The following is a 16,765-nucleotide window of genomic DNA, read 5'->3' as shown; positions in this document are numbered from 1 at the left end:
TTTTATTCATTGCTTCTTAAATGATACTGTGATCATTTTACCTTGTCATTTTATGCCTGTATAGCTTTTTACTTTATTAAATATTTAAAATTTTCTATTTCTTTTCAATAATTAGACCTAATTTACCAGTTATACATACACACACACCCACATATATATTTTACACATATCTCCAACAGATTTATTTATTTGTTTATTGGAAAGCAATGTATTGTGAGGAAAGAAAATAAACAGGGCAAAGTATGGAATAGAAAATAAATATAACCGATGAAACACACAACTTTCCTCTAGTTCTTTGGTGTTTCCTTCCCTCCATTATAATGACCTCAATTCTATCTTAAATATTGGATTAGTCCAGAACATACACACTGCTAGAGATAAGAGCCCGAAACACAGGGAATCCAGGATAGATAAACTCCTCAGGGAGTAGAGATACCAGGAGGATTAGAGGAGAGTGGAGGGAGGAAGGGGGAATCGATCACAAGGATCAACTTAGAACCTCCTCCCAGGAGGATGAATAATGGAAAAATGGGTGAGGGGTGATAGAGGACGATGTTATATATGAAAATAATAATCTATAACTTATCAAGTGTTTGTGAGAGGGAGGAGGAGGACGGGAGAGGGGGGAGGAAGAAATGGGGAGCAGATATCGGGCTCAACTGGGAAGAGAATGCTTTGAAAATGATGGCAGCACATGTGTAAAGGTGCTTGACACACTGGATGAATGTGTGGATTCTGATGAGATGTAATAGTCTCCAATAGTAAGAAAAAAAAATTTTTTAAGTGATTTAAAAGAAAATGCAATTCACCCTCAAAAAAGAAAAAAAACATAAATGTTAGCCATTGTAGTAATTTCTTTATAGCCACAACAAACAAGTACAGAGGAGGTCCTGGGGCAAACAACACAGCCAAGGTTCAAAGACGGAGGTGTTCCCTCAGCAAGGCTGCAGAGTGCAGTCTCTGGTGGGTGGAAGTTAGGCGGCAGTCCTTGGTTGTGGCTGGATCCCTTGGGGTGTGGGCACAATTCACGCTTTACCCAGATTAGAACAGATGGCTAGCCACTTGGCCCAGGTAGAAGTAGATGAAGTGCGTAGTTTCATGTGTCACATAACTACCAAAGTTTCTGCCTACCATGCAGTGCCAAGGGCAATTGTACTTCTTGTCAAACTCCTCCTTGATGTGGGCACAATGTCCTCCTCTGCTGAACTTCTCCAGCGCCTGAGTAGCGCACTCCACCGAGTCCTGTTGCATCAGCTCCGACATGTCGGCCCTTTTGATCACGGCCTTTCGGTCGCACATGGTCACCACTGACTGTGAAGTCCTTGGGGTTGTGGGGGGGTTAGAGCAGCTCAAACACAGTGAGAGGAGCCATCGCTACCTAAGCCGTGGTGCATCTTTATTAAAAATATTTTTATGGCCATACCTTTATTCTTACCCAGGATGAGTTGCCTAGGATAAGTGGAATTACTGGTATCTAATATTGCACAAATCTCTTCTTTTAAACAAATCTTAATATGATAGAACAATTAAATTGTATAATATGTGAAGTATATTCCAATAAAACTATTAAAAAGAATACGGAGCCATAGTGGCCCTGTTAGGTAGGCATTGGACTGCTAATTATGAGATCATTGCGTTAAATCCACCATCTGTTCCGCAGGAAGTAGATGAAGCGGTCTGCTCCTGGCGAGTTTTACCACCTCTGAAAACCTACATGGAGTTGCGAGGAGTTCGGAATCAACTCAATGGCAGTATAATCAGAATATTCTTATATACTTGAACTTCAAAGTGTCAAACTGATGTTTAAGTATCAGGAGGTACTCTCTTGAGGGCCTGAGTTTTCTCAGGAATTATCTGTGTCCAAAATAATTTTTTCCTACAAGTCCAGGAATAATTACAACAGCCAAAAATTAGAATAATACCAGCTGCTATTTGAGAGAGAGCTCCTTTCCTGACCTTACACTAGATACATCCTGATCGTGACGACAATTATTTGAAGCTCATTTTACAAATGAGGAGGACATTGTGCTCCAGAGTGAAGTAGCTAAAATCTGATTGAAAGTCCAACTTTCTAAAACTGTTTAATCTCTTTCTTTAAAATGTGTTTCCCACTTTAATTAACTATTGAATTACTTGAAACAAATAAATGTTCTAATTTTAATTCCTAATATGTGAAAAATTAATGTGAATCAAATAAGCCGGTTTCATCACTTGAAAATTATAATAGTTTAAATTCAGATCTTGAAATTTTATCTTGATAAAAACTGTTAGCAGAGTTCATGGGAAAATTCCATTAGTTTTTTTTCCCCATTAGTTTTTCATTCCATTTTTTTTCCACCATCCTTTAAAACCTCATATATGACTTGATTTGCTAGTTAGGATGCTATTTAAACATTAGTTCAAATGGTAAGTTTTTGTTTTAAATAATGGAAGATTTTTCTACAGTTTTGTTTCTGACATTGTCATTCTAGCTATTAGTAGCAGTAGTAGAATGTGATTACTCTGTGTTTAAAGTTGGATCTCATTCCAGATGCTTTATAAGACAGGAAATTCCAAGGAAACCCATTTTACTTGATAGCAGGATTTAATACTTTTGAGATTACAAATTCTTTGTTGAGATTCCTTCAAGTGTTGGGTTCTTTCCATGTTTATTGTTGGTTAACTAATTTTGTAAGTTGAAAATATATGTATATGTGAATATGACATTTATATAAAACATGTTACCTGTACTTTACCAACTTATTCTAATGGAAAACTTATTGATAATTAGCTTCTTTCTCATATTTGGATCCACCTTTCAAATTGATGGCATTAATATTTATATGAATATATAAATTTGTTTCTTTCAGGATTCTTTTGTGGGGCCATTTAACCGAAAAGCACGGCAAGAAAGCATGAGGTATAATAATATGCTTAAACAACTTAGCAGCCAGCAGTTGGCCACGCTGAGACGCTGGAAAGCAATACAGCTCTATCTGACATGTGAAAGGGGACCTTGGGCTGAAAGGTAGGAATATATAATTTACTACCTTTTTCTTTTAGAATTCAGATCTAGAACTTTTTGAGTCAATGGGCCACTTTTTGCTAATGTTTCTTTTTAAAGTTTGGTATAAAAAAGAATGGTTTTAATAACTCAATTTATTTTTGTGAATTATAGCTCTAGGATGTTTAGAGGTTTGTATGTACACATTTTCGACTGTGAAGTTATTTCTGTTTCTTTTATTCTGGTTTCTTGAACATCATACTCTTTTAAAGAAAATTTATCGGGGGCTCATACAGCTCTTACCACAATCCATTCATCTATTGTGTCAAGCACATTGTACATAGAATATTATACTCTTTTTGAATTTTTGATTCTTCTTTGGTCTTTTTTTTTTTAACGTTAGACTCTTAAGTTTTGAACCACTTTTTCTCCCTGCTGTTCAGAGACTACCTGTGTGAACTAGAATTAGTGATATTACACTTATTCTTCATTTATTAACCATCTTGGTATTAGTCGTTTTGCATTTCAACTATAGTAAAAAAGTCTATGGGGGTGGGGGGAGCTTACACTAACCTTACTAGAAAATAAATGTCTAGAAAATAATGATGGTAACATATGTGCTTGATACAGTTGATATATGGATTGTTCCAAGAGCTGTAAGAGCCCTCAATAAAATGCTTAATAAAAAACAAAGTCTAAAATATGGCTACTATGCACATTAACCACATCCTACCTCTAAAGCACACCTCATTTGGGGTAAATAATTGAACTTTTCTCAGCTTCAGCTTCATCATCTGTATATCACAGCTGTACATACCCACTTAGATTTTGTTTCTAGGTTGTTTCTTCCATGAGAGATAACGTGATACGTTTTTGTTTAAGTGTTGCTAAACAAATATAAAGTACTTGATGCTATTTACATTATTTCAGCCAATGAGTGTTTTGCGATACTAAGCTAAATAGCTTTACTTTTTTATGTGTGGATATTCATAGGAAGGAGAATCCAAGCCACTGGAAACTAGCTAATGTAGAAAATTATTCCCGTATGAGACTTAAACTGGTGCCAAATTATAACTTCAAAGCCCATGAGGAAGCTAGTGCCTTGAGAGATAATCTAGGTGAGTTCCAAGATTGTTGAATGGTTGACTGTCTTGAGGGCGTGCATGAGGTTAGACATTGTTGGCTTATTGTTCATGAAGGACAGGTGATCTTTTACCATTGATATTTAAATATTTGTGTATGTTCTGTGCTGTTATGCTACGATGGTTGTTAATTCTAAGATGACTTCGTATTTTAGTTGGTTATAATTTTTCTAAGAAAAAATAAATTTGAAATGATAAACTTATATTTAATATGAAGGGCTATGTCACTCACATTCATTTACTGTGAAACAAAGCTCTTTTCCCTTAACTTTATAAGCTTTCTGAGACCTAGGCTAATGTTAAAGTTAGGCATAATTAGAATTCTATAGTCGTTTGCTTTATAACCTGCTCTTAGAGAACTCTCAAAATCCAAACCCAGTGCTGTCAAGTCAACTCCAACTCAGAGCATCCCTGTAGTACGCATAGAACTACTCCCGTGGGGGGTTTCTGAGGCTGCTTACCTTTATGGGATTAGACAGCCTCATCTTCTGCCTGCGCAGTGACTGGTGATTTTGAAGCACTCACTTCGTAGTTAGTAGCCCAACACATACCCACTGAGTTGCCAACCTCACAGTCAGCGGGTTTAATCTACCCATCAATCCTCAAGTGAAAGATGAGGTTTTGCTCCCCTGAAGATTTAAAGCCTTGAAATTACACAGTGACAATTCTACTCTGTCAGAATCGATTCGATGGTAGTGAATAAATCAACTCTAGACCAGCGGTTCTCAACCTGTAGGTCGTGACCTCTTTGGGGATCGAATGACCCTTTCACACAGGGGTCACCCGATTCATCACAGTAGCAAAATGACCGTGATGAAGTAGCAACGAAAATTATTTTATGGTCTGGGGTCACCACCACATGAGGAACTGTATTAAAGGGTCGTGGCATTAGGAAGGTTGAGAACTGCTGTTATAGACCCTGAATACTGTAGATTGAGTAATGTTATTTTCTGAAATATAACGCTTAAAATTATGTAACTTAGTAAAATTTCAAAACAAATTTTAAGTTTTTTTTTTGTTTTATGTTTATAAAACTCTTTAGGAAGCACTTTCTTTTTAACCATCTTGATAACTCTCCTTTTTTAAAGCACAACAACAAAAAAAACCCAAACCAAATTCACAGCCATTGAGTCAATACTGATTCATAGTGACCCAAAAGACAGGGTAGACCTGACCGTCTTACTTATGTATATAGTACATGTTTTGTGTTTGAACAGGAGTCCAGCACTCACAGCCTTCCAGTGATTCTTTACTTTTGGAAGTCGTGAAACAAGTAAAAGTTAGTGATATGGAAGAGGATAGATTAGACCTTCCTGAAGATGACACAGCAAACAGAGTAAATATGTATGTATAACATTTGAAATAATTTTTCATTATTTTTTCTGAGACATGAAATCTTAAGTTGTGGAAGATAATTGCTTGAAATTTTATACTATGTATTTCATATGTCCAGTAGTTAATGCTAAATTAGCTATTAGGAGTTAATCTGTAATTGAAATTATTAAGAAAGATTTCTTAGAACTAGAGTAACTTAGAACTGAATGTTAAAATTATAAAACATTTTAACTGAATGATAATGAAAATATATCTCAAATTAGTTTAGATGGAAATGTAGAGCATTAAATAAGACTGCTTATGTAAGCAGAAGGAAAGAAGCAAAAATCCATGAAAGAGAAAGCCAAAAAAATTAGAAACTTGTTATTGAAATGTCATTTAAATGGATGAAAAGTGTAAGTCCCTTGTGAGACAGATCAGGAAGAAAAAGGCAACATAAATTACTATTACCTGGAATGAGAGTAAAAGTATTGCTAAAATTAAAATGATTCTGTCAACCAAAATTATATATCCAGCGAAACTCCTCCAAAATGAAGGCAGTGGTGCTGGGATATGTGTATACCCAAATGCAAAAGAATGAATTTGGCACTTGATTAAATTGTGTCCTTCAAAGCACGTGTTGCAAATCCTCATCTTTATGCCTGTGACTGTAATCCCATTCGGTAAGTGGTTTTCCTCCTTGAACTGAGGCAGCGTTAAAGTAGGACATACGTTACGGGATATAATAGAAGAATGGGGGAGAGATAACTACCAAGTCCACTGAGACAGACCATTTCCCTCAGGCAGCAGAGAGAAGAAGCCGTCTCCGAGAGTCAGCACCCACAATTTGATCTCCTAGCTTTCTGAACTGTGGGAAAATACGTTTGTCTGCTGAATCTGCTCATTTGTGGTTCTGTTGTAGCAACACTGGATTATTAAATTAATGTTCATTCCCAGGAGAGTGGAGTGCTGCCTCTAACAGATACTGACAACATATAAGTAATTTTGGAATTGGGTAATGAATTCAGAGCTTCATGGTTCCTAACCGAGAACTTGTTTGTTAGTAGTTCATCATGCTGTGGCTTGCCTGTTGCTGTGATGCTGAAAGCAGTGGCCCTGGTGCTTCATGCACCAATAGGATCGCCAGTCTTGGACGGGTTTCTGTGGAGCTTCCTGACTCACACAGACTAAGACAGAGGAAAGGGGTTCTAGTTGTGAGAAATTAGCCACTGAAAAACTAAAGAATAGTGATGAGACTGTGAGATTCCTCATGACACAGATGGCTTGGAGGACAGGCATTTTGCTGAGTGAATTAGTCAAATGCAAACGAACAAATACCGTTTGAGACCACTGCTATTTTAAAAAGTGAAGGAGGAAAAAATGAAGTTATTAAAAAATAATCCTGTGCTCTTCGATTTATACCACGTCAAAAAGCAGTTTTGGCATTCTCAAGAGACTCAAACTTGTTCTTTCTCAATGTTCTTTGAGTTGGGGGAGCAAAACACTCTGAAGGACAGCAGGGTGGACTGCATAAGATTTCACAAGATTTACCCCTTGGGGTCCTATAAAAGTGATTGGCATAACCTTCTGAACTGAACTTCCTGCCTTGAATATAACTGGCCCAGCAGATCCCCTTATAAACCTTTAAATAAATAAATAAATATAATTGATATGATTTTACTTATTCCAATATATTCATTCATACAGTTCTGTTCTATCCCATTGTCTGGGGTTATATGATCATCAATGAGAAGCCATTATTTTGATTGGACCTTGTGATGATAATTTATTTTGTAAGAATTAATACCAAACTAGTCCCAAGAAGTTGTAGATTGAAAAAGTCCCAGAAGTCCAACTCTTGCAAGATGGTAATCTGTTCTATTTTACCCCCAACTCTTCCCTTGAATCTGTTCTCTCATGTCTCTGGGTTCTGTGAATCACTGTAGTGTCCCATGGAACTCATGGAAATGTCTCACATGATGGTAGGTGCTGTTGAGTTCAAAATCCAAAAATCAGCCAGGGGGAAGCCTGATAGGCCAGAGGACACACACCATTCCTGACTCTTGCTGATGATGAGATCATAGCTCTGGCTTCTCAGTGGGTTCATTTTATTAGAAGCAGGATGGCATTGCCAGGAATCTTGTTCACAGTTACTCACGGGTGAATCCTATCAGAATCTTCCACCACCTTCTTACCAGACCCATGCAGGGAAAGGTGGTTTGGTGGGAGTTACGTGGCACAATCAAATTTCACCCACATGTAATCATCTATTCTCTACCCTGGACTGTCCTTCCTAGGAATATGTACTGGGCCTTCCAGTAGACATTGGTCTGCTACTAATCTTAATTAGCCAGGCTTTTTCTCAGGCCACGCTAGAAACGGAGATAATAGCATATAATTCTTTACATCCCTTAAAAGTAATAGTAACCAAGATAACCATTAAATAAAGAATGCGGTCTGATTCACACCCTCTACTAAGATCAGAAATTAAGGGATTATGACTGGAAGGGACATTTTTTTAAGGTACCCTAACCAAGATTAAGACAAGTGTTCTCCTGAGAGACTATTTACAGCCATCTGCTGATCGCTGAGACATGTTTCAACACATGTGCATATATGAGTTGGATCTCTGGTGCCAGTGCTTTTGTTCCCCCTTATGTATTATAGCAGCACTCAGTAAGTCAGAACGTAACCAAAAGGGAAAATTGGACTTCATCAAAATTTAAAGCTTTATGTGTTACATGACATCATCAAGAAAGTGGAAAGAAAGAACAGGCTCACTGATTTCATCCCCCTTATGTATTATAGCAGCACTCAGTAAGTCAGAACGTAACCAAAAGGGAAAATTGGACCTCATCAAAATTTAAAGCTTTATGCGTTACATGACATCATCAAGAAAGTGGAAAGAAAGAACAGGCTCAATGATTTCACTGAGCTGACGACTATGACTCTTACAGGGCTGTTAAGCCTGGAGCTGAACTCAGCCCTGTCGCTCACCTTTCATGCAGTCGCCTGGTCTGTAAGGTGAACAATAACTCGGGCACAGGAAGCACTCTTCAGGTAGAATCTAGCTCTACTAGATCAAAATAACAGCATTTGCTCAGGGGCAAGGCTCAAAGGATAGGAAGAGCTAGAACAAGGATGAATGGAAATGCTAAACAGGGAGAAAGTGGGAAGAGTATTAAATTGTGGGAATTGCAATCAATATCACAAAGTATGAATTGTTCAGTGGCTTACCAATCTACTCTGCAGACTTCCACTCAAATCATAATAAAAGAGTGAAAAGAAAACTTAATGGGGTAGTTTGAAGTCATATATTTCATAAGGCTCTATATCCAGGATTTAGAAAGAACCCTAAAAATTCAACAGTGAAGATACAAAGAACCCAATTGGAAGCAGAACAAAGGCCCTCAGCATGCATGGCTCCACAGAGGACATTAAAACTCCTGTAAGCACCTGAGCATATACTCCAGGGTCAGGGGATCCACTGATGGGGATGCACTAATTTTTATTGCACTTGACAATTTTCTTTGTGCAGTTTTAGAATAAAAATTAGTATTTTAATATTCCATTGATGAAACACGCAATATTCCGCCGGTTCTGATGAGGCTTCCTCATCCCCCACTCTTATGGCCCCAGTCCTGCCTTTCCATTCTGTCTAGACCAGAGCATGTGCATTGGTACAGATAAGAGCCCACGACATATGGAATCCAGGTCAGATAGACCCTTCAAGAATAGAAATGGGAGTAGTGATACCAGGAAGGGCAGCAGGGAGGAGGGCAGAAAGGGGGAACCAATTGTAATAATTGACACATAATCCCACCCCCCCGGGGGATGAACAACTGAAACATTGGGTGAAGAGAGACATCGGTCGATGTAAAAAAAACAGTACTTTAATAAATTATTTCCAAAAATGCCATTAAAGTATGGACTTTTATTCACAGACTCAAGTATTTTCTGAGTCAGACCAGATGTCCCAGAATATGACTAAAAAGACGTACCAATATTGCTGTGTGTGTGACCTGTCCTCTGGCAGCACTGCTGATGATTTTCACTGTATTAATGGATCATAAACAACTAAACTGTACTGCATATTCGTCTATGAAACCAGACCATTGTGTAACTAAAAATATTTTAGCAATATTTGTATAATTTAAGATACAGTATGCTATTTCTATAGATAACTCAAATACTCTTTCTTGGGTTATTACAGCCATTTGATGTTGATTGGAATATGATATTCTTTTCATTTAAGCAATATATAAAGTTGGATGTGTGTTCATTTTCAGTGATGAGAAAGAAGAACAAGATCAAAAAGAAAAATTGGTGTTGATGGAAGACTGTGAACTTATTACAGTAGTTGATGTGATTCCTGGCAGATTAGAAATTACTACTCAACATATTTACTTCTATGATGGAAGCATTGAAAAAGAAGATGGTAAGAAGTGTTCTAGGAGATTAATTTTTGTTATCTGCTAATTGACTTTTTAGTTGACGAATCATGAATGAGAAGGAAGTAATAAGACAAGACTGAAATTGTAGATGATCATAGAAAAGTGGAAACTCAGTCTAGGATTAAATTCCTCATTCAACCATATGTTGACAGGAAGACATTTATTGTTATAATTAATGTACTTTGAAAGATTTGACCTGAGAAAGCTACCATAAGCCTAAGATTTGAAGTGCAATCTTAGTTTTATAATACCTTTGCATTATGTGCATTTTTGTTGGGATTTGTTACTTGTAGAGGTTGCTCATCTAATCTTTGATGTGATAATGAGGAATGATTAAGATATCCACCTAAAGAGAAAATGAAAAATATTTCTGAAATATAGTATTCAGATTTATTCTCTGTTCTCATGAGAACACAGTAGGATAGCTATGGAATTTTTTTAGTAGCTGTAAAAGAATCATAATTTAAACCATCTTAATAAATTTAGTAAATCGTTATTATGACATAGATTCAATTCTTCCTCTTTTAAAAAAATTCTTCCTATTTTAAGTTTTAATTTTCTCAGTAATTACTTATTTTCTGCATAGCGTAAGTAACTGTATAAGGCCCGGTGGTCCTCTTGTTTCAGGAGTAGGTCTGGATTTCAAGTGGCCTCACTCTCAAGTTCGAGAGATTCACCTGCGGCGTTACAATTTAAGGAGGTCAGCCCTTGAAATTTTTCATGTCGACCAATCCAACTACTTTCTCAATTTCAGAAAAGAGGTATGTAAGATCCTACCTTGCTGGATACCCTGAATGCTTTCCCAGCTAGTAAAGTTTAATGAAAGTACAGGTTATATTATTTGGTCAGGTCAGAATATTAGAGGAGGGAGAAATATATATTATATTTATATATAAATATAATACATATATTTATATATTTGGGGATATCAGTATTGTATGCATTTTTGTTTGGATTTATTTATATTTGAGTATCAGGAGGGAAGTTGTTATCAATTTTTCTACATGTATGAGGGGTGATGCTTCACAAAGTTTGTAAAAAATGGAATTAAAGAATAATAATGAAATATTTCCATGACCTTTTTGAAGTGACCTATTACTACACAAGGGTAGTCAAAAAGTATTTCTTGTTTGTTTTGTTTTTTTAATCATTTTATTGGGGGCTCGTACAGTTCTTATTACAGTCCACACAATCAAGCACATTTGTTGCCATCATCATTCTCAAAACATTTGCCTTCTACTTGAGCCCTTAATATCTGCTGTTCAAAAAAAAAAAAAAAAAATATCTGCTGTTCATTTTCCCCTTCCCTCCCCACTCCCCGCCACCCCGTGAACCCTTCATCATTCATATATTATTATTATTTTGTCATATATTACACTGACGTCTCCCCGTGCCCTCTTCTCTGCTGTCCCACCCCCAGGGAGGTCACAAAGCATGTCTACTAAAATTCCAGGTCATACATGCCAACAGCATGTTTACACATGTTCCTGTGGTCAGTGAATGGCTGCACACAACAAAGCAGTAGGTCCTCCGGGGATATCTAATTCACGGTGGAGAGATCAACTCAAAAGGCTATGGCATCCACAAAGGGTAGTCTTGACAGATTCCTCCCCCCCCCCCCAAGAACACAAGACTATATCAAGGCTTATTATCAGGAAATTTGAAGAAAACTGAAAATTGCATTGTTGAGATAAAGGCCGGGAAAGTTATGCCAAGTAATTGTTTTCCATCACAACCATGTATCTGCTCCTCCTTGTGGATTTCAAGCACTAGCCTACAAGTAGGGGTTCTGGCGGTGTATGCCTTGGGCTGTAATCCCCAAGTAAGCAGTTCAAAACCACCAGCAGCTCCTTGGGAGAAAGACGGGGCTTTATATCCCCATTAAGGTTGACGTCTGAGAAACTCACTCACGGACAGTTCTTCGCTCTCCTATGAGATCACTATGAATCAGTATTGATTATTGCAATGAGTAAAATCCTATAAGAATTTTATTTGGAAATCTTATTCCATCTGCCTATCAACCTTGATATTGTTCCTTCTTACTTCTTTTTGTTCTCCAAAGAAAGGATATGTCAATGGAACACAATTGAAATCCCTTGAGGATGCTAAAACTTGGTTTATAAAGTAGTATAAATTATAGAGTTCTTTTGGGATAGTGGTTGAGTTTGGTTGCTAACTGCAAGGTCAGCAGTTTGAAACATCAGCCGCTTCATGGGAGAAACATGAGGATTTCCACTCCTGCAAAGAGTTAGTCTCTGAAACCCATAGTAGCTCCTGTACGCTGCACTGTAGGTTTGCTGTGAGTTGGAATCAGCTCGATGTCAGTGAGTTTTGAGAACTCAAAGAGCACAGAATTTCTTGGGAAAAGTTATAGAGTTGGAAAACCGTACCTTCACAAGTGTGTGTCCCTAGATGGGAGGGTAGCTTCACATTTTATTATTCTTATTCTTGCTGAGACCCAACTGGTTAGGTTGTCTACCTCAACACCTTGCTTTTTTTTTTTTTAATACTGTTTTTATTGACATACCTTACATATTCCAGTATATCCATTCACATACAATTCTATGGGTTCCATCCCATTGGCTGGGGTTATATAATCAGTGATGCTCTCAGCTTCTCTTCCCCCCTCCCTTTTTGATTATCTTTGTTTCTAAAGTTTACTATGATTTTGTTGCACTACATTTTCACTTTCCCTTGTGGGCATATGCATAGGGAAGTGGAATTTTTCTACCAAGTGTTTAAAGTGCCCCCTCTGGTATAAATAGATAGATAAGTAGTATGTAGGTAGACAAATACAGAAGTTATAGTTATTGAAAATCAGTCGATTAAAGTGCCTTGCAGTTTTTTATTTTGGTATACTATGCAATAAATATTATGTGCCTGAATTTATGATAGTATGGGTTCAAATCCTATAATAATAAGACATCTATTTCTTATAATAATGTAATTATAAAATAATTTCAGAGCATACTTTGAAGCCAAATCTGGGCTGAAACATTATTCCTACCATAATCTCTATAGCTCTGGGGCAGTGTCAGACTTGCATAATGTTCTGGTGACTCTCCCCCTGTGCCTGGCTCTTCCCCCAATTTTATCTCACTTTGCTAACTAATAAAACCCTCGTGTTCAGTTTTGCTACCATGCTTAAGATTAATTACACAAGAAATTATGTTCTTCAGTGAGACCTAGGTTTATCTACTAAATTACTTGATTCAAACATTTTAAGAGTATTTTTCTATTTAAAAAATAAAATTTCATTTGCTATTACATGGATCTCCCCTAGGAAAATACAAACTACGTTTTTGGAAAGCTCTGTCATGTAGTTACCGTGTCTGTACCTGTTGAATATTATACATTGTATAACATACAAGTTTTTAATTTTGTTTTAATATTTTGTTGTGTTTTAGGTGGGAGTTTACATAGCAAAGTAGATTAATTATTTTTATGCATTTTACTCTATGGCATTGTTTACATTATTCAAAATATGTCACAATTCTCATTTTTTACCATTTATTTCCATTCATTTAGCTGCCCTGCCTTTTCTTAGTTTTTCATTTTTGGGATAAATGGACCATTTAGTCTCATGTAATTGAATATATCAGGAAGAACAGCACACACTAGTAATACTGTTTATTAAGCCAGCCATTCTATTATTTGGGTGAATGTTGTCTTCTAGGAGTGACTTCTAAGTTCCAAGGTACAAGGATAGCTTAGAGTTGTCGCCTTGGGATTTCATTTGGTCTTTGTTTGGTCCATTAAGTCTGGCCTCTTTTTAGGAATTTGAGTTCTGTGTTTTTCTCCCATATCTCTCCAGTACTTTCCCTGATCAGAATAACAGTGGTAGCCAGACACCAACCAGTTTTTCTGGTTTCAGGCTAGATGAATAAATACGGTGTTTAAAGTATGTTTTTATGAAGCACCCCTTCTTGATAACAGTGATCAGATTAGATAGAGCATATCATAGATGAGAAAACAAGTTCAAAGATGAATCTAATTTACTTCATTTTTACGTAGTTCTGACTAATTCTCAATGGTATAAGGATAAAGATTATTATATTTAATTTGAAAAAGAGACAGTAAATCAAATGATTTCCCAATATGATTAGTAAGTGGTAGAACTAAATTTGAATGAGCTTTGAACAGTTTTGTGATTCTAAGTCAAATGATCTTTCACTTTTTTATTAACGGATCATTTTATTGGTGCTCTCACAGCTCTATAAGCATCCATGCATCAGTTGTATCAAGCACGTCTGTATATATGTTGCCATCATTCTAAACATTTACTGTCTATTCAGCCCTTAGTATCAGCTCCTCTTGTCCAAGCCCCCACCACAAAGGTGTTAAACTTAAACCTGAGTCTGGAATTGTCCACTTTCCAATGCATTCTTTAAAAATAATTATCAGGTGCTCTTATCGCAATCTATACATCCATCCCATTATGTCAAGAGTTGGGGAGGGGAAAAAAATGAGCTGAGCCCAAGAGCTCAAGTAGGAAAAAAATGTTTTAAAATGATGGCAGCATAGATCAAACGATCTTTTCATTACGTACTATAACTTTTAAAAAATTGTATGTGGCTTGCTTAGTGAGGCTAGTGTAGGGATAAATTAAAATCATGATTTATCACTTATATGAAATGTCCAAAAGAGACAAATGCATGGAGGAAGCACAAGAGAAATCACTGGTTTCCTGGAGATTGGAGGAGGGGAAAATGGATAGTGACTGTTAATGTGTCTGGGGTTTCATTTTAAAATGATGAAAATGTGTTGAAATTGTGGTGATAGTTGTACGACTTTGTGACTGTACTTTTAACGAGTGGGTTTTATGGAATGTGAATTTTATCTCAAAATTAATACAGAAACCATAATCATCTCCTTCAGTTTTTCAACAATAACATGTTGATTTTTTGGGGTAGGTTCGAAACAAAGTATACAGTAGACTACTATCTCTTCATTCTCCAAATAGTTATGGAGCCAGATCACCACAGGAGGCATTCAAAGCATCAGGATTGACACAGGTAGGAAATTTTAATAGACACTGTCTTGGTATTCTCTTTGTATCTTAGATTTTTGCTTAAAAGTAAAACTTTCTTTTTATATGAGTATTTTATTATCTCAACTATTGTTTTTCCTTCAGATCTTTTGTATTATCTTGGAATCATCTCTTGTTTTCCTCAAACACATTGTCTCCCATGCTACACATTTCATAAGTGAGTCGTATGGACTTCCCTTTTTAAAAAAATATATTTTTCTTACTAATAAAAGTTAACTTTTTTAAAAAAAAGTAGTTCATCCACATATAAGGATGCAAGAAAAAAAACCCAAAACCAACCAAACCATGAGAAACAAAACCACCCTCTCTACTAGCAAATTGAGCTAATGCCCCTGAGCGATGTTTTTTGCCCTCTCCCGTGTGCCAGCATCACTGGAGATTATACTGGAACAGCCAGATGAAGACTGTACTTTCTTTTTCTGCTTTCCAAAAGGATTAGTAGTCCTTAATTTTAGTTTCTGCCAACTAACTCTCTTCCTTCTACATGTGCACTAGTTTTTTCTAAAGTATTGCTCTTATCCATAAGTCATCGGCAATTCCTTTCTTTTGTCTATGAAATAGCTATATTTCATCAAGTACTTTTTCCATCGCCTACTGAGTAAGTTTCATTCGTTACAGTAACGATTCTTCAACTGACACTCTGGAACCATGGAAATGGGAATTTCTATGTGGTCCCGGCTGTAGTGATTTATTCCCACTGTTCCCATAGGTATATCCTTTGCTCAGGCCCACAGTGAACCTAAAGGAAATGATACTCTGTCAGCAGAATTGTCAAGTATATTCATACCATGAAATGAGCGGAGTAGTTACAATGAGGTGATTAAAGAAATAATGATTATCTCCTGCTTTAGAAAGTTCTGTCTCAAAGTATAGCAAAATCTTATCTAGAATTGCTACAAAGGCATTTCTCTGAGAAAAGTCATCTAAGGGTTCATTAAAATCTTACAAAATTTTAATATACTGTTAAGATAAGTTTTAATATAGATATGAAAAGCACAACTTTTTAAAATAATTTTATTGGAGCTCTTAAAATTCTTATCACAATCCACACATACTTCTATCCATTGTGTCAAGCACATTTGCACATTTGTTGCCATCATCATTCGCAAAACATTGAGAATGTTTTGAGCCCTTGGTATCAGCTCGTCATTTTTTTCCTCCCTCTCTATCCACCTCCCCTCTCGAACCCTTGATAGTTTATAAATTACTATTATTTTGTCATGTCTTACACTGTCCGAAGTCTCCTTCACCTACTTTTCTGTTCGTCTCCCAGGGAGGGGGTTATATGTAGATCCTTGTGATTGGTTCTCCCTTTCTACCCCACCTTCCCCTTCCCCTCCTGGTATTGCTACTCTCATTGTTGGTCATGAGGGGTTTATCTGTCCTGGATTCCCTGTTTCTAATTCTTATCTGTAGCAGTGCACATGCTCTGGTCTAGCTGGATTTGTAAGGTAGAATTGGGATCATGATAGTGGGGGAGAGGAAGCATTAAAGAACTAGAGGAAAGTTGTGTTTCATCATTGCACCCTGCACCCTGATTGGCTCATCTCCTCCCCAAGGCCCTTCTGTAAGGGGATAGCCAGTGGCCTACAGATGGTCTTTGGGTCTTCACTCTGCACTTGCCCTCATTCACAAAAATACAATTTTTTGTTCTTTGATGTCTGATGCCTTATCCCCCCCATTGACACCTCATGATCACAAGGCTAGTGTGCTACTTCCATGCGGGCTTTCTTGCATTTCAGCTAGATGGTCACTTGTTTATCTTCAGGCCTTGAAGACCCCAGACGCTTTATCTTCTGATAGCCAGGGCCCATCAGCTTTC

General features: G+C 36.9%; 1 protein-coding gene across 5 annotated transcripts in view; it reads left to right on the top strand.

Annotated features, from left to right (window-relative positions):
* The window catches only part of NBEAL1 (neurobeachin like 1), a 175,686-nt gene that overhangs the window by 100,491 nt on the left and 58,430 nt on the right, over positions 1-16,765 (top strand). For all 5 annotated transcript variants that reach the window (XM_075529601.1, XM_075529600.1, XM_075529604.1 and 2 more), the window contains 6 exons: positions 2,850-3,007; positions 3,977-4,101; positions 5,343-5,469; positions 9,729-9,877; positions 10,521-10,654; positions 14,807-14,908. In XM_075529601.1, the coding sequence (XP_075385716.1) occupies positions 2,850-3,007; positions 3,977-4,101; positions 5,343-5,469; positions 9,729-9,877; positions 10,521-10,654; positions 14,807-14,908 (795 nt within the window). The remainder of the gene's footprint in view (positions 1-2,849; positions 3,008-3,976; positions 4,102-5,342; positions 5,470-9,728; positions 9,878-10,520; positions 10,655-14,806; positions 14,909-16,765) is intronic.

This window comes from Tenrec ecaudatus, chromosome 13, assembly GCF_050624435.1.
Source record: "Tenrec ecaudatus isolate mTenEca1 chromosome 13, mTenEca1.hap1, whole genome shotgun sequence".
Lineage (NCBI taxonomy): Eukaryota > Metazoa > Chordata > Mammalia > Afrosoricida > Tenrecidae > Tenrec > Tenrec ecaudatus.
This window is presented reverse-complemented; position numbering and strand designations above follow the sequence as displayed.